Here is a 25,898-nt window from a genome sequence, read left to right as displayed (position 1 = left end):
TCAAACCAACAGTCCTTGTCCATTGAGGGTATTATAGTAGAAAGGGTCACCATTTTGAACCTTTGTTGTTGGAGGTGTCGGTTTAATTTTCTGAGGTCGAGGATAGGTCTCCACCTTCTGGATTTCTTCTCCGTGAGAAAAATAATGAGAATAGAACCCTCTTCCTCTGAATTGGGGTGGAACAACCTCTATTGCTCCTACAGACAGGAGACGCTGGATCTCTTGTTTCAAAAGGGCCTCAAGAGATAGGTCCCATCATGAGGGACAGGATTGATGGATGTGTCAGTGGTATGGTCATGAACAGTGGTCCCCAACCTTTTGAGGTTGTCGGGCGCCAGGGGGCGTGGCCGTTCGCCCGCTGGGCACCGGGGGCGGGGACACTTGCGCGCCCGGGGGCAGCCCCCCCCCATAGCCGCTTGCCCGGGAGGCCAGGGCCCCCCCATAGCCACGCACCCGTGGGGCCAGGGGCCCCCCCCCACAAACACCCTGCAAGCGCCGCGCGCCCGGGGCCGGGGCCAGCGCTTCCCCCTCCCCCCTGCAAGTGCCGCACGCCCGGGGCCGGGGCTTCTCCCTCCCCCCTGCAAGCGCCGCGCGCCCGGGGCCGGCACTCCCCCCTCCCCCGCAAGCGCCGCGCGCCCGGGGCCGATGCTCCCCGCAAGCGCTACGCCATGTGCCCGGGGCCAGGCCAGCCTCGAGCACCTGGCGGGTGCATGCAAGTGCCCCCGCAGGCACCGTGTTGGGGACCACGGGTCATGAAGGAGATGGTGGGCCCGGATACCACGAGTTGTAACACCCAGTGGTCTGATGTTATAGCTGCCCATTGAGCTTGAAAAGGTCGTAATTGGTGGTGGAAAAGGTAGGTGACCTGATTTTCCGTTTCTGTGGGAAGGACTTGTTGCATGTCCTTGACCAAGAAGTCAAAGCTGCTGTTTAGAGTTTGATTGGTTGGTCGTACAGGAGCACTGGGTGCGTCTACGCTATGGACGCTGCCTCGCACAGGGTTGATCTAGGGGCCGATGTTGTTACATCTGAAAGGAATAATCGTATCTCCTCTGATAAGGATAGTATCTTCTGCGCCTAAAGAGAGGTGTGTACATTCCCAAAGTACGGAGCGTTGTGCGTGAATCTTTTCCCGAATGAAGGACCTCATCCGTTTTGTCTGCAAATAATTTTTTCCTATCAAATGGGAGGTTCTCCACTTTGAAGCTCCTAGGGGACTGCAGCAGAGGCAAGCCAAGATGACTGGCTCATTGCGATTACTATTGCTATGGTGTGAGCTGCTGTGTCTGCCACATCCAGTGAGATCTGCAAGCTTGCTCAAGCTGTTGTGAAACCCTCTTGCACGTGCGATTTTAAGAGCGGGCACTTGGATTCCAGCAGATATTGGAACAACTCCCCTCATAGTTATATTCTCTGGGGGTATGTCTACACTGCCATCCTAGCTCGAACTAGGGTGGCTAATGTAGGCATTCGAACTTGCAAATGAAGCCTGGGATTTAAATATCCCAGGCTTCATTTGCATGTTCCCGGGCGCCACCATTTTTAAATGCCCCGTAGTTCGAACTATCTGCCTGTGGCTACACGTGGCACAGATTAAGTTGTTCGAATTAGGAGCTTTAATTTGAACTACCTAGTCAGTGCTGCGTGTAACCGCAGGCAGGTAGTTCGGACTAAGGGCATTTAAAAATGGCGCCCGCCCGGAAACATGAAAATGAAGCCCGGGATATTTAAATCCCGGGCTTCATTTGCAAGTTCGAATGCCTACATTAGCCACCCTAGTTTGAACTAGGATGGCAGTGTAGACATACCTATAGTTATCAAAGTTGTGGTTAGATAAGGCAGCATAATTAGCGATGTATAGGAGAAAGGTTGCTGAAAAGTAGACCTTTCTGCCAAATACATCTAACTTTCACGTCCGGCATCACACTCTTATATTGTGGCGTTTTGGCATGCTGTTGGGCCACATCAACCACTAGTGAGATCGGCTGTGGGTGGTTGAATAGGAACTCCAGATTCTTGAAGGGGACGAAGTACTTCTTTTCCGCCCTCCTGCAAGTCAGTGCAACCAATGCTGGTGTCTGCCAGATGACCTCAGCAGCCTCCAAGATGGCCTCATCAATAGGGAGGCCGGGGAGTAAGAATAGCACGGCAACCGTCTATGCAGTGAAGCATATGATCATCGCCTATAGTAACTGTCATCATGAGGATGGGACCTATGTGGTGAGTAAGGACTCCTCCGATAGTAATGATGTTTTGGACTATGGTAGCAGTAAACATGCTGTAGTGGAGACTGATATAATAGAGGCTAAGACGAAGGTCCAGGTGAAAATGTAGGAGATGGTGAAATGGGATTCCCCTGCCTTCCTGACTTGTCCAGAGCTTTTATCGGTGCCGGTGCCAGGGCATTTATTGGTGCTGGAGCCATCTGTGCCAGACTGACTTCATCCGGTGCTGGTGCTGGGGCATTTGTTGGTGCCAGCACAGTCAGTGCCAGATGTACCTCATTCGGTGCCGAGGGCTCAGGACCATGATGAGTTGGTGCCTGTTGGTTCGGTGTCACATGTGGCGCCAGCATTGGTGCCAAGGGCTCCGGTGCAGTGGGTGCCAGCAGCACCTGCGAGGCATGGGTGCCCTTGCCCGGCGCCGATGGTGGCTTCGTTGCCGAGAGTGCCTGTGCGGTGGCTGCCATTTTCTTAGTTTTCATGCCAGAAAGCGATACAGAGGACCATGGGGTAAGGCCTGAGGTTGCTGGTTTATCCCCTCTACTGACTCTGCTTGCTGGATCAGGCAGCAATGATCGAGCAGGGGACACCCTCCTCTTCTTGAGAGAGGTAGACTCGGGGGAGGAAGCCCTACACTTCTGGGCCATTTCTAGTTGGTGGCCTGACGATGGCATATCTGGCTTCAGCGCCTTATCAAAAAGTAACATTTTGAGGCTCATCTGTCTACCATGGTGAGCCCTGGCCATGAGCTTGGAGCAGTGAGTGCATTTTTGGGGAATATGTGCTTCCCCCAAACAGCATATACACACTGAATGGCCATCTGAGGTCAGCATCACCTGTCAGCAAAGGGCACATTTCTTAAAACCTGGTGATTCAGGCATCGTGCTTATCTGTATTGAACTATTTTCTTCTTTTTTTTTTTTTTTTTTTTGCTTCGGCACTGCGAACAGCAGCAAGCTGCGGACAGTTCAAACAACTTCTTCTGTCTTCCTCCTTCTTCCTTTTTTTTTTTTTTTAAAGTAAAGTAGAACAACATATATTACAGTGAACTAACTTATTTACAACTAATTATTTACAGGGTAGATGAGGTACCTCTGTGAAGAGACATGGAGGAGAGGACGGTTGGGAGGAACTGGTGGGAGCCGGGCTCCATGCAACGATCAATGTGCGTGAACAGCGCGGGATGCTGATCGTGCATACATGGCCTGGCTGACAACAGCTATTGAAAGTCTCTGATCTGCGGCGCCGGGACAAGCCCAACACCAACAGTGGAGTACCCATGGGGACCACTCTAAGAACTTGGGATTTCAGTGGATGAGAAGCTACATATGAGTCAACAATGTGTCCTTGAAGCCAAGAAAGCAAATGGCATATTAGGGTACATGAGAAGGAGCACTGCCAGCAGATCTAGAGAAGTGATTATTCCCCATTTATTCGGCACTGGTGAGGCCACATCTGGAGTATTGCATCCAGTTCTGGGCTCACCACTATTGAAAAAAATGTGGACACATTGGGGAAAATCCAGCAGAGGGAACCAAAACGATTAGGGGGTTGGAACTCTTGGCTTACGAGGCGAGGCAGAGGGTTTGGGCTTATTTTGTGTACAGAAGAATGAGAGGGGAATTGATAGTAGTCTTCAACTACCTGAAGGAAGGTTCCAGAGGATGGACAGAGGCTGTTCTCAGTGGTAACAGACAGCAGAACAAGGAGCAATGGTCTCAAATTGCAATGGGGGAGGTCTAGGTTGGATATTAGGAAAAAAACATTTCCCTAGGAGGGTGGGGAAGCACTGGGAGGGGCTCCCAAGGAAGGGGGTGGAATCTCCGTCCTTAGAGGTTTTTAAGTCCCGGCTTGACAAAGCCCTGGATGGGATAATTTAGTTGGGGCTGGTCCTGCTTTCAGCAGGGGGTTGGATTCAATGACTCCTGAGGTCTCTGCCAGCCCTACGATTCTAGTCTATGAGTGGGGCGGAAGCTATGACCTAGACCTTTCATGGACTTGTTTCATTGTTACTAACAATGTGTGCACAGGCTGAGACACATTGGCCCAACCATTGGGGCTTGGGAAAGATGACAAAATCAAAGTTGTGTGGACAAAGGCTCATCAGGTTTTTGCTAAAGGAAGTTTTGTCTGAAAAACCTGTTCTGGAGAAGCCAGATTTTGACAAAACACAAACTCCACAGAGCTGCACCAGTCAGTAGTTCAGTGCAGGCTGGGGGAAGAGAGTATCCTCTTGCATTCCTGAACAAAAAATTCCATTCAGGAAATGTCAATTCCTCTCTCACATAAAAGGAAGTTACATTATTATATAGGCAATAAACCAACTCAGAAACACAGACCTCTAGGGTCTCACTGACCAGTCTCCACTGCTGTGGTTACACAGAACCACAGGCACCAGCTCCAAATCACTGTGGTGAAGGACACTTCTTTATGAAAGGGAGAGAATATAGCCACAGCTGCCTGCCTGAAGCCAGGGTTCTGACCTGTAGCCTCCTGTTCAAGCAGCAGCTGATGGTCCTCCGGCACAGTCAGTACAGAAACGTGTGAGCCTGAGACCCTTTCTTGCACAGGGCAAGGCTCCCCAACACTCATTGCAGCATATTTAGCCAAACTAGGTCCTGTTAGAAACCAGCAACACTGGTCCCAACTACCTTTATGTGGTGGATGGTAGAGGTGTGGGTCCTGACACGTCTGCTCTGAAGACTGTGGAGACATACAATAGCCTTAGTTTGGCCTGGTTACCTGTGTCTCCAGAGCAAGATTACACTAGATAGATGCAAATGTATTGCCATTGTAAGGTAGACAAAGTATTTAAGGCAACTGGAGAAGCAAAGTGACCTGAGATGGAGGGAGGCAGCATGGTGCTGCACACAAACAGGACAGAAAGTCTTTATGTGGGGCCAGATATCAATGGGAAACATTTCAAGGGCTCAATGGCCTATAGAAGGGAGGGGGAGAGCCCTCTGCTATCCCCCACTAAGGGGGCACAGGACAGTGCCCTTGGGTTTGAAGGCAGCAGAGCTGGCTTCCAAAAAGTGGTTTATGGAAGGATCCATGTTACTAGAATTAAGTTTCAGGTCCTAGAAAGCAGATTCTTTTATTGTGTTTGTAACCCTTTCCTCTCTTACTCCTGCCACGCGTAACTTCCACTTGAGCTCTTCATTATCCAACTCCGTGTTGGTACAAAACCATCTCATTGCTTCACATTCGAGGGCAGAGTTAACAGGATCTGCCTCTATGGAGGGGGCACCTGTAAATGGCCAGCCAGAGGGACTGGACCCAACAGAGACAAGGCTCTGGGAGTTTGGGGTGCAAGCAAAGTTTAAACTAACAGAGTCTCAAGGCAATTGCTGGCGAGGCGCTCACACAAGGAAGGGTAGGGAGCTGCCAAGTACCTGAAGCTCCAGCAAAGAGGGTTCAAAGGACTTAAGGGTCTGCATTCCTGAGGAGAGAAGCACAGCCCTTCAGCCCAAACCCCTGTTCTGAACCTGCAGCATTCTGAGCCCTGCCCAGCAGGGGTGGCTAGAGGCGGGAATGGGATGGGCTCCTCTGGCCAGAGAAGCATGAAGACCTGTAGGGGCTGCCCTGAGGGTTCTGACACAGAGCCTGGGGTGCCTGCTGCCTCCTTCTAAGCTCCCAGGCTGATGGATCCCTCGGAATGAACATCAGGCTGCTGTGTGTTGGCAGCATCCCATTGGCCCGGGATTCACCCTGAGCATCTCTGCCCAGCATAGCAATGGCTTCGATCAGAGGAAAATGACAGCTCAGTCCCCAGCAATCCCTCTGAGAACACAGGCTGCTGCTGGGCCAGTGGGGCAGAGCAAAACTGTCTGTCTGTTCCAGAGCCACAGCCACGGCCATCTCTACCTGCGCTCTGCCTCCACAGGGCCCAGGGCTCTGCACACTGCTCTATTGAGACCAACCTGAGAAGTGAAGGGGAACAGAGGCTCTGGGGACGTTGTATCAAAAAGCTAGTGGAGTAGGAAAGGCTCCCTGGAAAGTCCAGTGAGGAGACACCAGCTGCCAGGGCTCAGCACAAGCCCTGCTGGATCTGGCTCCCAGCACCCCGAGACAGCTGGCCCTGCACCCCATAGGTCCTGTCCAAGGCCTCCCTGCTGCAGGCGCTGTCGCACGCGTGGAGCTCGATGCCAGCGGCTTTGGGCTGAAGCGAGTGGCAGTTCGTCGCCTTCTGCCTGGCACAGCCCACGCTGCTGCTGAACGTCCAGCGGGCTCCTGGGCGGTGGGCCACAGCCAGCTGCTCACCAGGCACTTGGGCTTCAGGAGAGCTGCGAGGAGGGACAGAGTGAGAACAGGAGCCATCCGGCCCAGCCCATCAGCCCCGCGCTGGACACTGGGGTTAGGTAAGGAGCTCGGCTGCGCTCATTGTGCTCAGAGCACCGCATCCACTGGGAGGCGGGCGCAAGAAACTGACTCAGCTGGGACCAGCAGGAAGCCACACGGGGTGGAGAAGGGGAACTTCCCACAGTGGTGCCCTCTCCCAGGCTGAGCTCTGGTGGGCCCATACAGCCCGACCCAAGGCAGCCGTTGGTCCGGCTGGGCTGGACCACAGAGCAGCCGTGGATCGGGTCGTGCACTTACATGTTTTTGTCGGGACATGGCCACCTCGGGGCTCTCGGCCACAGCCCAGGGGGGTTTGGTTGTCATCGCCTTGCTGTCATTCAGGATGCGTGAGATGGTATCTAGGGCCTCGGCTAGGCCCTGCAGGTGGATGCCAGTCAGCCCATACAGGGTGGAAGCTGTGGGACAAACACTCTGTATGTATCTCACCCCGTGGCTGAGAACAGCTCCCAGCCTACCCCGCACAGCCTCTGGGACGAGTCTGCTGCTGCTGCCTGCTGACAGAAACCAGCCCTTCCCCCACCTAGCCCCTGGGATGACAGCTAGAGATGTTAACAAGTAGGTAACTGTGTAACCGCTAAAAAACTTAGAAATTACACACAGCAGGCTCTGAGGCTCCTGGCCCCACTTCTGGGGAGCCTGTAGTGTGGGGCAGCAGCCAGCTCCCCGGGAGCAGGGCGGGGAGCAGGGCTGGGAGCCAGCACGTAACCATTGTGGGGATAAGCTTTTCCTTATCCCTCAACTGTTTGAACCAGGGGTGGGCAAAGGGCCTTCCGCGGGCCGGATTCAGCCCACCGAGCCGGTGGATCCGGCCCTCGGCCGCCCTACCACTCCCCCCTCCCCATGCTAATCAGGGCCTGGGAGCAGGGAGCACACAAAGTCTCTCATGCCCTTTCCCCGCCCTGCCAGGGGCACGCAGCGGCAAGAGACACACGCCGGCTGTTTTAAGCCGGCGCGTCTCTCTACCTGTCGCACGCTCTTGCGGGGGCGAGGAGACTTTGCGCATTCCCCTGTCCCCAGGCCCTGATTGGCTTGGGGCCCACAGAGCGCGTGAGGTCTCCTCCCACTAGGCACCTGGAGGGATGGGGAAGACTTCTCGCGCTCACCCACCCCAGGCATATTAGGGTGGGGTGGGAACACAAGAAGGCCCTCCCCTTCCGGGGTGGCCCGGGACCACTTCAGAAATTTCTGAAATGGCCCCCTTTTTAAAAGTATTGCCCACCCGTGGTTTAAACCATTACACTATTACAACCCTAGTAACAGCCTTCTACTGCCCCCTGCTGACGGGAACCAGCCCTTCCTCCCACCCTGCCCTGGGATACCAGCTTGCTGCTGCTGCTGCTGCTCCCAAAGGCAATCAACCGCGCCACTGCCGGACCGCTAATACGGCCTGCTGATGGAGCTACTCCACTGGGGCACCCATTGGCTCAGGTGCAGGGTGCACGGAGGGTGCAGGCTCTTTCTTCTCCTGGCCACAGGAGCCTGACAGTGTTTGGTACCCTATCGGGCCAGCCGCAAATGCGCAACAATGAGGCCAAGGGCAGTTTTGGACGCATGGGTCAAGCACCTACCGCTTCCCGCAGCTGGACAACAGTGTCAGCAGCGCCAGCCAGCACCTACCTTGGGTGATTCTCAGCTCCTCCCGTGCAGCATCCAGCTCAGCCCGCAGAACCGTGCAGCCCAGGCAGCGGGGCCGTGCCCCCGGGCAGGCTCTTTCTGCACTGCCCTCTCCGTCCCACGGGGAGTCCAGTGACGTCTCCAGGGCATCCCCGAGCAAGGGGCCGTCCAGCTCTGGGGACACGTGGCCAGCACTCCTGCTGCAGGCCCTGTCCCCCTTGGTGCTGCTGTGCTCTGGCCGCATGAGGCTAACAGGTGTCTGCTGCTCACACGGGGCACATGGCGCAGGCAGCTGAGACACCCCATTCTGAGCCTCCTGGTTGCTGCTGCCCCCTTGTGTGGTGGCCCTACCCTGTGGCACACTGTCTGTCCCCACGTGTCCTCCTCGGACATCATCACATGGCTCACTCGCCTTCCCAGCTGCTGGACGCGGCACCAGGACAGCGTTCTTCTCTGCTTGCCGCAGGGGCCCGCCGCTCTGCAGAGGCTCTAAGCCATTCTCCACTGGCCGTCCCTGCATGGGGCCTGCTCTGTCACACAGGGGCTGGGGGACAACTGGCTCAGTCACCCCCAGGCTCGGTCTCTGTGCCAGCGGGGCACACGGCATGACACCTGGGAGAATAAATCACCAAGAGTTACCGCTCTGGAGAGCCAGGGCTCGGAGTGGGGCCAAGGGGCAGAGCCGGGTCCATCCCTGCTGTGCCCGGGCTCCCTGGCACCTTGCGCCAGTCACCAAGGGTCTCTGGCCCCAGCTCTGTAACAGGGATGAGAGCATGGCCCTGCCTCACATGCAGGTGAGCGGAAGGACCCACAGCAAAGTTGCTCTTGCTATTCCCCACGTTATGAAAGCACAAGACCGCTGAGCTCTAGCCTGGCACCTCCTGTGGCAGGGCACATGACAGGGACACTCCTTCCCTACCTGGAGGTCTCCATAGTGCACTCAGCCTCATGGGTTGCACAGTGGGGAACAGCCGGAGACATACATCACTGCTCTTGGCCCTGCCTGTGCTCCGGGACCATCAGCCGCAGCGCGGCAACACACACTGCTGGCTGTCCCGGGGCAGAGGAGCATGTTGGCTGCTGTGGGCACACCCAGCTGGTGTGCGGGGGACTTAAGGGAACTCCTGCTAGTCCCCCTCCGTGGCCCACTCCTGCTGAGCCCCCAGAAACCAGCCCTGCGCTGGAGTCCCACCCTTCCCGACCAGTCAGAGGCAGCTGGCTCCAATGCTGGGGAAAAGGAGCCCTCACCCAACAAGCCGCCGCGCCAGCCATTCTCCTGTACGCTGGCCCCCTGGCATGCCCTCTGCTGCTCCACCAGCAGGGCCCGCTGTGCAGCACCGGCATCACGGGCTCCTTCCTGGACTGGCCCCTGCACCTGAAACAACAAGTGTCCTTCCTCAGTGCTCGCTGGCCCAGGCCCCGTGCCCGGTACAACACGGCCCCATACTATGGAGCCAAAAAACATCCCCTGCCCCATGGACCAAGCACCGGGTGGGCAGCAAGACTGGTGCCACTTCCCCCCCCCCCAAACACACACACACAAACCACTCTGCTCCATGCTCCCCCGGGGTGATGCAGGAACCCGCGGGCTCACCTGGGGCTGCTGCCATCCTGGCTTGTGGGGGACAAGCTGGAAACTCTCAGCCAGGGCCACGGCCTCCTGGCCGCTCTCCGGGCCACGCTCCCGCACCCAGCTCTGCATTTCCTCAGGCAGGAGGCTCAGGAACTGCTCAAGAACCAGCAGCTCCAGCATCTGCTCCTTGGTACGGGTCTCTGGCTGCAGCCAGCGATGGGAAAGTTCCTGCAGGCGGCCGTAAACCTCCCGGGGCCCCTGGGCCTCCTGGTAGCGGAAGCCCCGGAAGCGCTGGCGCTGCATCTCCGTGTCGTAGCAGCGCAGGCTGGCCCCCCTCGCCTTAGCACCGTCACCGGCCTCGCTGACATCCAGGCTGGCCGGGGCTTGTTGGGTTTCCCTGGTGAGTGGGGGGAGGAGTCGGGCTTCCCCCGGCCCGCTGGGCCCCTGGCAGGTGTCGGTCACTTGTCTGGAGGAAGAGAGATTGGGTTCTGTCTCACCCACCTCCCCATCTCCACGTGAGGCCAGAGGGGCTGAGAGGCCCGGCAGCCCCTCCCGACACCGCTCCCCCCAAGGCTGCTGCCCATTCAGTGGCTGCTGTGGCACCAGCCAGCGCAGGATCTCATCTGCCGTCCAATACTGGACAGCTTGGGGCGCTTTCCCAGATCGCTCCAGGGCCCCTGCAGCGGCAGGGACAGCCGCCTCCTGCCCTTTGGCCTGCGCTTGCACCGCCTGCTCCGGCACAGTGTGGAGATGGAGCCCCGCTTTGGCCCTCTCCTGTGTCACCAACTCTGGTTCCTGCACGGGTGGGGCAGGCTGGGCCAGGGCTGACACCATCTCCAGCTGCTTCTGGAAAAGCTTCTCCAGGAGCTGGGCCTGGAACTCCCGGTCCTCCCGCCGCATCTCCCGGTCGTGCTGGATGAACTCGGCCAGGCTCTGCCTCTCCTCTGCCCGCCAGGTCCCACCTCGCCGTGCCCTCTTCAACTCCAGCTGGCTGCGTCCGTGCTTCTGGCTGGGGCCCCGTGGTGTTTCCAGCGGTCCCTCCTCCCTTGCCTTGCGCTTCCTGGCCCGGAGGTGCACAAGCCGGTCCAGCGCTGAGACCAGCTTCCGGGAGGCCGATTGGGGCTCTGCCGATGCAGATGGGGAAGGGCCTGGAGAGAACGACAGTGGAGAGTGAGGGCCTGCCGCACGCCTGGCTGGCCACAAGCCCTGCTCTACCGGTATGGCCCAACCCTGCACTTTCCTTTGCTGTACAGGCAGCAAGGGAGTCAGGTTCCTGCTTGCAGTCAGGCTCGGGCTCCGACAGGAATGGTGCCTGGAAAGAGGGGCACAGTGCCACTCTCAGATGAAACTTGTGGTTCCCAGTCTTGGCCCTCCTCTGCTGCACCACGGGGATCCTCGGCGGCACCCATCTCCCAGCATGCCTCTGGGAATCCCTGCTGAACCTCAAACACATACAAGAGACTCTGGGCCACCTTCCCCTTGCTCATGTGTCCTTTCCCATCCCCGACTGGTCACACCCAATCTTGACTCAGTGGAAGATGGCCAAGCCAGCTCTACCAACCTGAGAAGGGGGCAGTAGTGCGAGGTGGCAGGCATGAGCCAATACGCACGGGGAGATGGCTTAAGAGGTGCTGCCTCTGGATCAGAGGCAGCGGCACGGAGCAGCAGCCAGCTCCCTGAGAGCAGGGTGGCAGCTCCACAGTGCATACTGCCTCCTGCCCTGCTGCCCCTGTATCTGCATATGATACAGCGGCAACAGCGTGGGGCAGCAGCCCATGGTCACCAGGAGCCAGCTTAAAAGCCAATTACACACCTTTTAACATCCCTAGTAGGGAGAGGGGCTTGCACAGACCAGCCAAGTGACGTCCATCACCAGGGGTGTGAGCCAGCGGCCAGAGAACAGTTGTGGTAGTTGATCAGATGGCCTGGGGCTGCCAGCAGTAGGGGACTAGGTCCATCCTGGAGGAGGATGTGGCCCCAGTGCTCTTGGGCTTTTAGACAGCCTCAAGAAAGTTAGGCTACGCGATGGGGTGCTGCATGGGGATCGCGGGGCCCAAATGGCCACTTGCTCCTGCGCGGCGGCCTGGCTGAGCAACGCAGAAGTCAGCTGAGAGCCACGGTGGGAGGCAACAGCACCGCCCAGAGGGAACAGACAGTGTTTCAGTGTCACAGAGTCACAAACAGTGGGCTACTATTATTTACTCATTCCCACAATATAAGAACTAGGGGTCTCCAAATAAAATTAATAGGCAGCAGGTTTAAAACAAACAAAAGGAAGTTTTTCTTCACTCAGAGGACAGTCAACCTGTGGAACTCTTTGCCAGGGGATGTGGTGAAAACTAGAACTTTAACAGGGTTCAAAAAAGAGCTAGGATGTGTAGCAGTGTCCCTAGCCTCTTTTTGTCTGGAAATGGGTGACAGGAAAGTAATCTTCATGTGATCCCCTTTTGTGTCCCCTTCCTCTCGGGCATCTGGTATTGGCCACTATCAGCAGACAGGACACTCGACTAGATGGACCTTTGTTCTGACCCAGTGTGGCCATCCGTGGTCACCAACCAGTAGATTGGGATCTACCAGTAGATCTTGGAGACTCTGACAGGGGATCCTGACTGGTTTGGTCAGCAAACTATCAAGCATTGGCACTTCAGTTGCCCCTCTACCCACTGTCCTGGTGCTCCTGCCCTCTGCCTTGGAGCTTCCCCTTGGGAGCCTCCTGCCTGCTGTGCAAAGGTGTGGGAGGGAGAGGGGGAGTGCTGATGTCAGGGTACTCCACCGCTACACAGAGAGAAGAGGATGGAGGGAGGTTGCCAATGCAAATCTCTGTCATTCTCACAAACACACACTGTCCTTCCCTCATCCCCTGACCCAACACACACATGGGGGGTTGTCACTACTTTTACTGCTTGCAAAGTGGATTATTTTTACTTTTTGACAGGTCTGTGCATTTCATAGCTTTCATTTCTCTCTTATGCTTAAATTTAATTGAGTGGTGAGTTCTAAACTGCCAAATCTATCATTATCCCTATGGCAATTGTGCACCTGGAGGTGGCTGGCATGTCCCTGCTACCCCTGACAGGGTCAGAGCAGGAGGTCTTCACACGCTGTCCTTGCCTGCAGCCACCACTCCTGCAGCTCCCACTGATCAGTTAATGGGGAACTGTAGCCAATAGAAGCTAGTGGGGTTGATGCCTGTAGATGAGAGGCAGCACATGGTGCCATGGAACCACTACTGTACAAGCCAGCTGCTTTCAGGGGTAGTGCAGGGTCAGGGCAGGAGTAAGACTGCCTTAGTTCTGCTGCTTCATCCCTGGAGCAGCTGTCTCAAGCCCACAACCCTGCCCTTCTCAGGCAAATGCCTGATCCCCTAGTCCATTCAAGGACCCACCTCACCTACCTACCTTCAGAGGGTCCTTTATCCTGCTTCCTTAATGTGGAAGCCAGGTCCATACCTGGAGCACCCCTTGTGAGCTGCCCATCTGCTGCCTGGGTGGGTGGAGGGGGGTGGGATCAAGCTCCAGAGACTGATGCCCTATCCCTGAGTTCACTGGAGATCCCACCCCACCTCCCTGCCTTCAGCAGGTCAGTTATCCTGCTTTCCAAATGCGGGAGCCAGGTCCACCCCTGGGGCAGCCTGTGTTGGCTGTCCAGCTGCTCTTAGGGTGGGCGGAGGGACTCGAGCCCCCAACCCTGTCCTATCCCCTAGGCCACTCCAGAACGCACTCCACCTCCCTACCTTCAGGGCATCCCCACCCACACTCCAAACCCCTTGACCCAAGACCAGAACCTGCACCCTAACCCCCTACCCCAGCCTAGTGAAAGTGAATGAGATTCGGGAAGGAAAGGGGATGGAGTGAGCAGGGTGAAGCTTCAGAGAAGGGGTGCAGTATGGACAGGGACTCAAAGAAGAGTGGAAAGGAAACTGGGCAAGGGTATTTGGGTTTGAGGTAGATGTTACATTGCACTTAAATTGAAAAAGTCATCTTGTGGTTAAAGAGATTGGATATCACTGTTCTAAGGGTGCCTTACCGAGCTCAGGGGGCAGCTTATCCGTGGATGCCCCCTCCTCCTTCACCTTCACAGCCTGCACCTCGCCTAGCACATAGCCCAGCTGCTCACATCTCCAGCTCTCAGTGGCCTCGGGCCCCCAGTGACCATAGGCTGCTGCCCCCCAGCTCTCTGGGACAGTCATGCCCTCCTGCTCGTACATGGTGCCAGGTCCTTCACCACTCTCTGCCAGGAGGTGGGAGCGGGTGCTGACACAGTGCTGCATGATCTGGTCCATCTCCTCATAGAAGGGGCAGCGCATGGGCGGCCTCCCAGCCGCATTGTTCTCCTTGGCTTTACGATACGCCACCTTCAGAGCTTTCATCTTCTCCCGGCACTGGTCCCCCGTGCGGTAGATGCCCAGCTTGGACAGGCGCTGGGAGATGCCATCATAGACAGTCCTGTTCCTGCCATGGGAGCCCAGGTCATGCACAGCAGCTGCCTCAGCCCAGTAGGAGATGAGCACCATGACATGGTCAGCCGGCCAGCTGGCTGCCCGCTCTGGGGGCCGGTCCCGATGCATTGCAACAGATGGGAAGAGAATCACTCAGCAGGTAGGACCACAGGGAGCTGGCTGTTTTGGAAATAGCTTGCACCTGGTTGGGGTAAGAGACTCTGTGCTAGTAACACGCACACCAGGGCTGTGTCTACATTGGCACCCTTTTCCGGAAAAGGGATGCTAATGAGACAAGTCGGAATTGCAAATGTCACAGGGGATTTAAATATCCCCCGCGGCATTTGCATGAACATGGCTGCCAGCTCGGGGCTTTGCCGGAGAAAAGCGCCAGTCTAGATGGGATCTTTTGGAAAATAAAGCCTTTTCCGGAAGATCCCTTTTTCCTCTTAAAATCAGGAATAAGGGATCTTCCGGAAAAGGCTTTATTTTCCGAAAGATCCCGTCTAGACTGGCGCTTTTCTCCGGCAAAGCCCCGAGCCAGAAAAAAGCGATAGCCATGTTCATGCAAATGCCGCGGGGGATATTTAAATCCCCCGCGGCATTTGCAAATTCCAACTTCTCATTAGCATCCCTTTTCCGGAAAAGGGATCCGAATGTAGACACAGCCCAGGTGAACAAAGTGGGAGGAGGGGGATTTACTGGTAACACATACGCCTAAGAGGAAAAGAGAATATGTGCTGGTAAGGCACACACCTAAGGACAGGTGGTGGTGGAGTGAAGATACACTCAGTTAAGGTGTATGCCCAGGGTGGGAGGCATACGTACAGGTAAGCAGGCCGGGGAGAGTTGCATGCAGGTAAGGAGCAGGCCTGGGTGGCACTATGCGGAGGGGCAGGGAGAATGCTGCCCAATTCCCTGCCCCGCCCCCCCCCCCAACTTAGCTCTCTGCCCACACCATATCCTTCTCCACCTGCTTGACCACCCACTTTCATAGCCAGCTCCTTACTCAACAGCCAGAGTTCCCTGTAAACTGTGCACTTTGATGGCCAGCCAGGAGAGATTCAAATGCCATTCAGTTGATTAGCAGAACGCCTACAGCTGCAAACATGTGGTGCACATCAGCATATGTCTGGGTGCACAAAACAAAATGTATTCTGCACATCAGCAGAAAATCCCACCTCTTGGCTTATTACCAGATAACCCAGCTCCCTGTCCCCATACATATTCCATTATCCAGTTTCCTGTCCACCCTTCCCCCCCCCCCCCAGATAAGACAGGCCCTTTTCGTCAGTGTTCCCTCCATGTAAAGAATAATATGTTTTCTGTGCACCACCAACAGGAACAAAACTTAGCTGTGGGAACTCTGCTAATCAGCTGGGCGGCACTGGAATCTCTCCTGAGCATAAAGTGAACACTGTTCACTACCCGTCCACTCTAGGGATGTTTAACATCGGTTAATTGAATAGTCGATTAACCTCATGAATTCTTATCAGTTAATCGACTATTCTATAGTCCTAGGGGGTGGGGCTGGCAGCCAATGCACTCCAGCACCACTCCTGGGGAGCACCCTGACATCCCGTGCTGCCTTTCTATCAGAGGCAGCAGCATGGAGTGCCAGGAGGGAGCTGTTCTGCAAGGGGAGCCAGCTTATAAATCAGCTCCCCTCCTGGACTGGCTGCCTGCCACCCCATGCAGCTGCTTCTGACACAGAGGCAGCAGCCCCTACCTGGGGGTGGAGGGTCTGAGCCCTAGGACCCAGCGCAAGCCAGAACTGAGATGGGCTGCCTGCTCACCAGGCTCTTAATACATTTTAAATACAGAGCCGCAGTGGGGGTAGGTCTCAGACGGGGTACAAGCTGGGACTGAGCCGGGCTGCTGGCCAGCCTGCTAAAAAATTTACTCAGGGGTGGGGACCAGGGGAAATGTGTGTAGTTTATAGCATTAATCTATAAGCTTTTGTTTATCAGTTAACAGACTATACTATTACATCCCTAATCCACTCAGTACCCAGCTCCGTGCCCAATAACCCTGTTCCCTGGCCTTCTCCCCTCTGACACAGCGCCCTGACCCCCCTCCTGGCCTGCTACCACATACTCCAGCTCCCTGGCCCACAGCCCAGCTCCATTAGCCAGACCTTATGCCCCACAGCCCAGCTCCTTGGCCCACAGTGCAGTCCCCTACCCTCATGCCCCACAATTCAGCCCCCATGCCCATGTGCCACAACCCAGCCTCCCCTGTGCCCGTGCCTCACCCACGGGTACCTGGAGGACGCCAGGCGGTGACGTGGGGGGGAGGGGGAAATCCCCAGTCACCAGGCGCAAGGATCAAGCCAAGGCAGCAGAGGGCCCGATTCGCCGCTTATTGGTTGCTGCTGGAAAAGAGGGGGCGGGCAATGTAAAGGTATGACAGAAGAGGCTTGTCCAATCGCTGCGCACAGAGGCCGCACTGACAGGCCTATTCACCAAACGCTGATCGAATAAACCCTGGTGACTATTCCAAGGGCCAGCCTATCCCTGCTGCTCCTCACTCAGGGTATCAGCCTATCCCTGCAACTTGGCTTGGAATGACAGTTGCCCAGATCGTTCGCTACGCCCCTCCTCATGACTGGCGGCCAGGTCTTCCAATCGACTTTCCTTCTTCTTATGACTGACAGCCATTGGTAGGGCGGCATACTGGCCTCAGTGGCATTTCTGAGAGCTTCCTGCGCATGCTCCGCCCCCAGGCGACCTCCCTCCCACGCGGGGCCTTGGCAGAGGTAGGTGGCTCCGAGGCAGGGGCCAGTCCCGAAGGGGGCTTGCGCCCTCCCCGCTGGGCTGGTTCCTCCCCACCACCCCCGGGACGCTCAGCTTCCTCCCCCCCTCCGCTCCCGGGGCGCTCTGAGCTCCACCCTGCCCGCTTGCCCCCCCCCTCGGCTCCCGGGACGCTCGGAGCCCCGCTCTGCCTGCTCGCTCCCCCTTCCCGCGTCGCTCGGAGCCTCGCCCAGCTTCCGGGACGCTCGGAACTCCGCCCTGCCCCTCTGCCCGCTCGTCCCCCCTCCTCGCGTCGCTCGGAGCCCCCCCCCCCCCGCCCCCGGGACGCTCAGAGCCCCGTCCTCCCTCCCCCGCACTCAGAGCCCCCCCCTTCTCACTCGCCCCCCCCCCCCGGCCTCTCGCAGCCCCGCCCGCTTCCGGGCCGCTCGGAGCCCCGCCCTTCCCCTCTGCCCGCGCGCCCCCTCCTTCTCCCGCTCGGAGCCCCGCCCTTCCCCTCTGCTCGCGCGCCCCCTCCTTCTCCCGCTCGGAGCCCCGCCCTTCCCCTCTGCCCGCGCGCCCCCTCCTTCTCCCGCTCGGAGCCCCGCCCTTCCCCTCTGCCCGCGCGCCCCCTCCTTCTCCCGCTCGGAGCCCCGCCCTTCCCCTCTACCCCCGCGCCCCCTTCTCCCGCTTCCGGGCCGCTCGGAGCCCCGCCCTTTTCCTCTGCTCGCGCGCCCCCTCCTCCCGCTTCCCGCTCGGTTAGTCAGCCCCCCACTTGCTGTCTCTAAGGGAGAGAGGCAGCAAGGCAGGGGGAGCAGGAGCCAGCTTAAAAACCAGCTCCTACCTGCCACCCTGCTCTCAGGGAGCTGGCTGCTGCCATGTGCTACTGCCTCTGATCCAGAGGGCACAGGGGAGGCAGAGGTGTAGCAGGAGGCTTGGCTCTTAATAAATTTAAGAAGCAGAGGTGCAACATCTGGGACCTGGGCCAGGACAGCTGATTCCTGGCTTGTACCCAGTTCCCCTTCCCCCAGCATTTAAATGTATTAAGAGTTGCCATTTTAAAGGTAAAGCTGCAGTGGTGTTAGCTTCCGGGGCCAGAAGCTATTCCCATTGCGGTTTTGCAGTTTACCCCCATTATTGACTAATCGAGTAGACTACAAGATTAGCAGTTAAATGCAATTTAACTGCCCTGTAATAGGGGTTGGATTTGTGGTGGGGGTAGGGAGCTGGGTTACAGAGGGAATGGACCTATCTGTGCAGGGAGCCAGGTTACGGCGGGAATGGATCTGTCTGTGCAGGGGGCCAGGTTACAGGGGGAATGGATCTCTGTCTGCTTAGGGGCAACGAGCTGACTTCCAAGGGTGGGAGCGTGGATCTATGTTGGGGGGGTGAGGAGCTGGGTTACAGGTTGGTGGCAGGGGGGAGTTGGCTTAGGGGCAGGGAGCTGGGCACTGTAACTAAGCTCCTCCACCCACCAAGCTTGGTTTCTTGCATTGCAGTACTTGGCCCAATAGGAGCTATTTTCCTCCTTCCCACCCCCCCACATGACCTGACTGATCCACTGGGGCCAACATGGTTGCACTTGCAACTGAGGGAACTGGCCTGGCTGCTGGTGAGTGGGGGCTGGCGGGGGCTGCAGCTACACTGATCGCGTTTCTTTCTCCATACAGGATGCTCCTTGCTCTGACCATCTCTGCAGTGTTGGTCCCCACTGCAGTTTTTTTTGGGCAGTTGTTTCTCTGTAGCTCTGGAACTCCAGTTGCCAGTCCTGTGTCAGAGAAGTCCTATGTCTGGTGTCCCCTACACATGGCATGTGAGAACCTTGGGGTGAGCCTGTGCAAGTGGTGACGCCTGGAGGAGAAGCAGTGAGCATAGCTTGGCTGGGTCAGGGTGTGTCACGTGGCTCCTCGCGGCAGACCAGCTTGGTACTGGGCACTGTAGCTTTTCCCTGGGGATCTTCCATTTGTCCAGCCCCCACCTGTTGCGATGCGCCGGGACAAGCCTCAGGAGAGGGCAGCCAGCTGGCCAGCTGACCACATCAAGGTGCTGATTGCCCTGTGGGCGGAGGCGGCCACCTCACACGACCTGAGCTCGCGCGGCAGAAACAGGGTTGTCTATGATAGCATCTCCCAGCGCCTGGCTGAACTGGGCATCTACCGCACGGGGGACCAGTGCCGAGAAAAGATGAAAGGCCTCAAGGTGACGTATCGCAAGGCCAAAGAGAACAATGCAGCTGGGAGGCCGCCCATGCGCTGCCCCTTCTATGACGAGATGGACCAGATCATGCAACTCTGTGAGAGCACCCGCTCCAGTCTCCTGGCGGAGAGTGGTGAAGGATCCAGTGCTGTGGACCGACAGGAGGGCATGGCTGCTCCAGAGAGCTGGGGGACACCAGCCTTTGAGCCCTGGGATTCCCAGGCTGCTGCTGCCTTTGAACACTGGGAGTCCCAGGCCTCAGCCTCTGACCATTGGGGGTCCCAGGCTGCTGCCTCAGAGAGCCAGGGGGCTGAGGAGCTGAGCTACATGCTCCCGGATGCACAGGCCCCGCTGGGCGAGGTGCAGGCCGTGCAGGTGAAGGAGGAGGAGGCATCTGCGGATGAACTGCCACCTGAGCCTGGTAAGCCATTGTGGGGGAGGAGGTGCTGCACTGAGGACCTGGCCCCTGGGTTCCCAGCCATGCTGGAATCCCACCATCCTGGCAAGTTCTGTCCATGACTGGCACTGGGGCCCAGAGTTGGGCCACACCTGGGTAGGTAGGAAGGCAATGACAGTTGTCATACTGACCACACATCCCTGCTCTAGCTGGGCCTGATGCCTGCAGGCAGGCTGAAGCCAGCGCTCCGCAGGCACAAATGGTCCCACAGCTGAGTCCTGTTTCCCTGGAAGTGCCTAACACAAGGGACACTGTACGGGGATGGAGTAATCTCGCTGCCATCGCGTAGCCTAACTTTCTTGAGGCTGTCTAAAAGCCCAAGAGCTCTGGGGCCACATCCTCCTCCAGGATGGACCTAGTCCCCTACTGCTGGCAGCCCCAGGCCATCTGATCAACTACCACAACTGTTCTCTGGCCGCTGGCTCACACCCCTGGTGATGGACGTCACTTGGCTGGTCTGTGCAAGCCCCTCTCCCTACTAGGGATGTTAAAAGGTGTGTAATTGGCTTTTAAGCTGGCTCCTGGTGACCATGGGCTGCTGCCCCACGCTGTTGCCGCTGTATCATATGCAGATACAGGGGCAGCAGGGCAGGAGGCAGTATGCACTGTGGAGCTGCCACCCTGCTCTCAGGGAGCTGGCTGCTGCTCCGTGCCGCTGCCTCTGATCCAGAGGCAGCACCTCTTAAGCCATCTCCCCGTGCGTATTGGCTCATGCCTGCCACCTCGCACTACTGCCCCCTTCTCAGGTTGGTAGAGCTGGCTTGGCCATCTTCCACTGAGTCAAGATTGGGTGTGACCAGTCGGGGATGGGAAAGGACACATGAGCAAGGGGAAGGTGGCCCAGAGTCTCTTGTATGTGTTTGAGGTTCAGCAGGGATTCCCAGAGGCATGCTGGGAGATGGGTGCCGCCGAGGATCCCCGTGGTGCAGCAGAGGAGGGCCAAGACTGGGAACCACAAGTTTCATCTGAGAGTGGCACTGTGCCCCTCTTTCCAGGCACCATTCCTGTCGGAGCCCGAGCCTGACTGCAAGCAGGAACCTGACTCCCTTGCTGCCTGTACAGCAAAGGAAAGTGCAGGGTTGGGCCATACCGGTAGAGCAGGGCTTGTGGCCAGCCAGGCGTGCGGCAGGCCCTCACTCTCCACTGTCGTTCTCTCCAGGCCCTTCCCCATCTGCATCGGCAGAGCCCCAATCGGCCTCCCGGAAGCTGGTCTCAGCGCTGGACCGGCTTGTGCACCTCCGGGCCAGGAAGCGCAAGGCAAGGGAGGAGGGACCGCTGGAAACACCACGGGGCCCCAGCCAGAAGCACGGACGCAGCCAGCTGGAGTTGAAGAGGGCACGGCGAGGTGGGACCTGGCGGGCAGAGGAGAGGCAGAGCCTGGCCGAGTTCATCCAGCACGACCGGGAGATGCGGCGGGAGGACCGGGAGTTCCAGGCCCAGCTCCTGGAGAAGCTTTTCCAGAAGCAGCTGGAGATGGTGTCAGCCCTGGCCCAGCCTGCCCCACCCGTGCAGGAACCAGAGTTGGTGACACAGGAGAGGGCCAAAGCGGGGCTCCATCTCCACACTGTGCCGGAGCAGGCGGTGCAAGCGCAGGCCAAAGGGCAGGAGGCGGCTGTCCCTGCCGCTGCAGGGGCCCTGGAGCGATCTGGGAAAGCGCCCCAAGCTGTCCAGTATTGGACGGCAGATGAGATCCTGCGCTGGCTGGTGCCACAGCAGCCACTGAATGGGCAGCAGCCTTGGGGGGAGCGGTGTCGGGAGGGGCTGCCGGGCCTCTCAGCCCCTCTGGCCTCACGTGGAGATGGGGAGGTGGGTGAGACAGAACCCAATCTCTCTTCCTCCAGACAAGTGACCGACACCTGCCAGGGGCCCAGCGGGCCGGGGGAAGCCCGACTCCTCCCCCCACTCACCAGGGAAACCCAACAAGCCCCGGCCAGCCTGGATGTCAGCGAGGCCGGTGACGGTGCTAAGGCGAGGGGGGCCAGCCTGCGCTGCTACGACACGGAGATGCAGCGCCAGCGCTTCCGGGGCTTCCGCTACCAGGAGGCCCAGGGGCCCCGGGAGGTTTACGGCCGCCTGCAGGAACTTTCCCATCGCTGGCTGCAGCCAGAGACCCGTACCAAGGAGCAGATGCTGGAGCTGCTGGTTCTTGAGCAGTTCCTGAGCCTCCTGCCTGAGGAAATGCAGAGCTGGGTGCGGGAGCGTGGCCCGGAGAGCGGCCAGGAGGCCGTGGCCCTGGCTGAGAGTTTCCAGCTTGTCCCCCACAAGCCAGGATGGCAGCAGCCCCAGGTGAGCCCGCGGGTTCCTGCATCACCCCGGGGGAGCATGGAGCAGAGTGGTTTGTGTGTGTGTGTTTGGGGGGGGGGGAAGTGGCACCAGTCTTGCTGCCCACCCGGTGCTTGGTCCATGGGGCAGGGGATGTTTTTTGGCTCCATAGTATGGGGCCGTGTTGTACCGGGCACGGGGCCTGGGCCAGCGAGCACTGAGGAAGGACACTTGTTGTTTCAGGTGCAGGGGCCAGTCCAGGAAGGAGCCCGTGATGCCGGTGCTGCACAGCGGGCCCTGCTGGTGGAGCAGCAGAGGGCATGCCAGGGGGCCAGCGTACAGGAGAATGGCTGGCGCGGCGGCTTGTTGGGTGAGGGCTCCTTTTCCCCAGCATTGGAGCCAGCTGCCTCTGACTGGTCGGGAAGGGTGGGACTCCAGCGCAGGGCTGGTTTCTGGGGGCTCAGCAGGAGTGGGCCACGGAGGGGGACTAGCAGGAGTTCCCTTAAGTCCCCCGCACACCAGCTGGGTGTGCCCACAGCAGCCAACATGCTCCTCTGCCCCGGGACAGCCAGCAGTGTGTGTTGCCGCGCTGCGGCTGATGGTCCCGGAGCACAGGCAGGGCCAAGAGCAGTGATGTATGTCTCCGGCTGTTCCCCACTGTGCAACCCATGAGGCTGAGTGCACTATGGAGACCTCCAGGTAGGGAAGGAGTGTCCCTGTCATGTGCCCTGCCACAGGAGGTGCCAGGCTAGAGCTCAGCGGTCTTGTGCTTTCATAACGTGGGGAATAGCAAGAGCAACTTTGCTGTGGGTCCTTCCGCTCACCTGCATGTGAGGCAGGGCCATGCTCTCATCCCTGTTACAGAGCTGGGGCCAGAGACCCTTGGTGACTGGCGCAAGGTGCCAGGGAGCCCGGGCACAGCAGGGATGGACCCGGCTCTGCCCCTTGGCCCCACTCCGAGCCCTGGCTCTCCAGAGCGGTAACTCTTGGTGATTTATTCTCCCAGGTGTCATGCCGTGTGCCCCGCTGGCACAGAGACCGAGCCTGGGGGTGACTGAGCCAGTTGTCCCCCAGCCCCTGTGTGACAGAGCAGGCCCCATGCAGGGACGGCCAGTGGAGAATGGCTTAGAGCCTCTGCAGAGCGGCGGGCCCCTGCGGCAAGCAGAGAAGAACGCTGTCCTGGTGCCGCGTCCAGCAGCTGGGAAGGCGAGTGAGCCATGTGATGATGTCCGAGGAGGACACGTGGGGACAGACAGTGTGCCACAGGGTAGGGCCACCACACAAGGGGGCAGCAGCAACCAGGAGGCTCAGAATGGGGTGTCTCAGCTGCCTGCGCCATGTGCCCCGTGTGAGCAGCAGACACCTGTTAGCCTCATGCGGCCAGAGCACAGCAGCACCAAGGGGGACAGGGCCTGCAGCAGGAGTGCTGGCCACGTGTCCCCAGAGCTGGACGGCCCCTTGCTCGGGGATGCCCTGGAGACGTCACTGGACTCCCCGTGGGACGGAGAGGGCAGTGCAGAAAGAGCCTGCCCGGGGGCACGGCCCCGCTGCCTGGGCTGCACGGTTCTGCGGGCTGAGCTGGATGCTGCACGGGAGGAGCTGAGAATCACCCAAGGTAGGTGCTGGCTGGCGCTGCTGACACTGTTGTCCAGCTGCGGGAAGCGGTAGGTGCTTGACCCATGCGTCCAAAACTGCCCTTGGCCTCATTGTTGCGCATTTGCGGCTGGCCCGATAGGGTACCAAACACTGTCAGGCTCCTGTGGCCAGGAGAAGAAAGAGCCTGCACCCTCCGTGCACCCTGCACCTGAGCCAATGGGTGCCCCAGTGGAGTAGCTCCATCAGCAGGCCGTATTAGCGGTCCGGCAGTGGCGCGGTTGATTGCCTTTGGGAGCAGCAGCAGCAGCAGCAAGCTGGTATCCCAGGGCAGGGTGGGAGGAAGGGCTGGTTCCCGTCAGCAGGGGGCAGTAGAAGGCTGTTACTAGGGTTGTAATAGTGTAATGGTTTAAACCACGGGTGGGCAATACTTTTAAAAAGGGGGCCATTTCAGAAATTTCTGAAGTGGTCCCGGGCCACCCCGGAAGGGGAGGGCCTTCTTGTGTTCCCACCCCACCCTAATATGCCTGGGGTGGGTGAGCGCGAGAAGTCTTCCCCATCCCTCCAGGTGCCTAGTGGGAGGAGACCTCACGCGCTCTGTGGGCCCCAAGCCAATCAGGGCCTGGGGACAGGGGAATGCGCAAAGTCTCCTCGCCCCCGCAAGAGCGTGCGACAGGTAGAGAGACGCGCCGGCTTAAAACAGCCGGCGTGTGTCTCTTGCCGCTGCGTGCCCCTGGCAGGGCGGGGAAAGGGCATGAGAGACTTTGTGTGCTCCCTGCTCCCAGGCCCTGATTAGCATGGGGAGGGGGGAGTGGTAGGGCGGCCGAGGGCCGGATCCACCGGCTCGGTGGGCTGAATCCGGCCCGCGGAAGGCCCTTTGCCCACCCCTGGTTCAAACAGTTGAGGGATAAGGAAAAGCTTATCCCCACAATGGTTACGTGCTGGCTCCCAGCCCTGCTCCCCGCCCTGCTCCCGGGGAGCTGGCTGCTGCCCCACACTACAGGCTCCCCAGAAGTGGGGCCAGGAGCCTCAGAGCCTGCTGTGTGTAATTTCTAAGTTTTTTAGCGGTTACACAGTTACCTACTTGTTAACATCTCTAGCTGTCATCCCAGGGGCTAGGTGGGGGAAGGGCTGGTTTCTGTCAGCAGGCAGCAGCAGCAGACTCGTCCCAGAGGCTGTGCGGGGTAGGCTGGGAGCTGTTCTCAGCCACGGGGTGAGATACATACAGAGTGTTTGTCCCACAGCTTCCACCCTGTATGGGCTGACTGGCATCCACCTGCAGGGCCTAGCCGAGGCCCTAGATACCATCTCACGCATCCTGAATGACAGCAAGGCGATGACAACCAAACCCCCCTGGGCTGTGGCCGAGAGCCCCGAGGTGGCCATGTCCCGACAAAAACATGTAAGTGCACGACCCGATCCACGGCTGCTCTGTGGTCCAGCCCAGCCGGACCAACGGCTGCCTTGGGTCGGGCTGTATGGGCCCACCAGAGCTCAGCCTGGGAGAGGGCACCACTGTGGGAAGTTCCCCTTCTCCACCCCGTGTGGCTTCCTGCTGGTCCCAGCTGAGTCAGTTTCTTGCGCCCGCCTCCCAGTGGATGCGGTGCTCTGAGCACAATGAGCGCAGCCGCGCTCCTTACCTAACCCCAGTGTCCAGCGCGGGGCTGATGGGCTGGGCCGGATAGCTCCTGTTCTCACTCTGTCCCTCCTCGCAGCTCTCCTGAAGCCCAAGTGCCTGGTGAGCAGCTGGCTGTGGCCCACCGCCCAGGAGCCCGCTGGACGTTCAGCAGCAGCGTGGGCTGTGCCAGGCAGAAGGCGACGAACTGCCACTCGCTTCAGCCCAAAGCCGCTGGCATCGAGCTCCACGCGTGCGACAGCGCCTGCAGCAGGGAGGCCTTGGACAGGACCTATGGGGTGCAGGGCCAGCTGTCTCGGGGTGCTGGGAGCCAGATCCAGCAGGGCTTGTGCTGAGCCCTGGCAGCTGGTGTCTCCTCACTGGACTTTCCAGGGAGCCTTTCCTACTCCACTAGCTTTTTGATACAACGTCCCCAGAGCCTCTGTTCCCCTTCACTTCTCAGGTTGGTCTCAATAAAGCAATGCCAGAGCTCTAGGGACGTGATGCTTGCAAATGGGAAGAAGCATGTGTTAGTGTCTCCTGAGCACACCATGGCTGATCCCAATTTCCCTATTGTTTGTTCAGCATAGTTTTGGCATCCAGCCTGCCTTTTGGAGGGAGGTCCCCAGGCAGATATGCCCTGCGCTAGCCCTACTGGCCTCTCATGCAAGAGGGAGGGAAGGAGTCTGGTGAATAAAGCTGGCCGCTTGGTGATATTGATCATTAATTAAAACTCACATCAGCCTAGCATTATAGCATTTAATTTCAGAAAAGGGGGTGCAGAAAAATGAGGCTGTTAAACAGAAATTAAAAGGCACAAAGTAAAATCCCTTGCAA

At 58.4% G+C, this 25,898-nt stretch overlaps 2 protein-coding genes across 3 annotated transcripts; one reads left to right on the top strand and one right to left on the bottom strand.

Annotated features, from left to right (window-relative positions):
* Positions 1-3,125: 3,125 nt before the first annotated feature.
* On the bottom strand, positions 3,126-16,666 carry LOC102458906 (uncharacterized). The gene is made up of 7 exons (XM_075907762.1): positions 16,474-16,666; positions 13,798-14,411; positions 9,793-10,919; positions 9,447-9,573; positions 8,202-8,810; positions 6,822-6,979; positions 3,126-6,508 (listed from the first exon to the last, which is right to left on the bottom strand). The coding sequence occupies exons 2-7, from the start codon at positions 14,336-14,338 to the stop codon at positions 6,500-6,502; spliced, it is 2,571 nt and encodes an 856-aa protein (XP_075763877.1). The 5' UTR covers positions 14,339-14,411; positions 16,474-16,666; the 3' UTR covers positions 3,126-6,499.
* A 166-nt stretch (positions 16,667-16,832) lies between these two features.
* On the top strand, positions 16,833-25,556 carry LOC102458679 (uncharacterized). Of its 2 annotated transcripts, none has more exons than XM_075907760.1 (7): positions 16,833-16,967; positions 18,609-19,555; positions 20,751-21,877; positions 22,097-22,223; positions 22,860-23,468; positions 24,691-24,848; positions 25,162-25,556. In XM_075907760.1, exons 2-7 carry the CDS (start codon positions 18,925-18,927, stop codon positions 25,168-25,170), a joined length of 2,661 nt encoding a protein of 886 aa, XP_075763875.1. In that variant the 5' UTR covers positions 16,833-16,967; positions 18,609-18,924; the 3' UTR covers positions 25,171-25,556. The 2 variants fall into 2 exon arrangements, with proteins under 2 accessions (XP_075763875.1, XP_075763876.1); XM_075907761.1 differs by lacking the exon at positions 16,833-16,967 and adding an exon at positions 17,387-18,002.
* Positions 25,557-25,898: the final 342 nt, after the last annotated feature.

This window comes from Pelodiscus sinensis, chromosome 24 (assembly GCF_049634645.1).
Source record: "Pelodiscus sinensis isolate JC-2024 chromosome 24, ASM4963464v1, whole genome shotgun sequence".
Lineage (NCBI taxonomy): Eukaryota > Metazoa > Chordata > Testudines > Trionychidae > Pelodiscus > Pelodiscus sinensis.
This window is presented reverse-complemented; position numbering and strand designations above follow the sequence as displayed.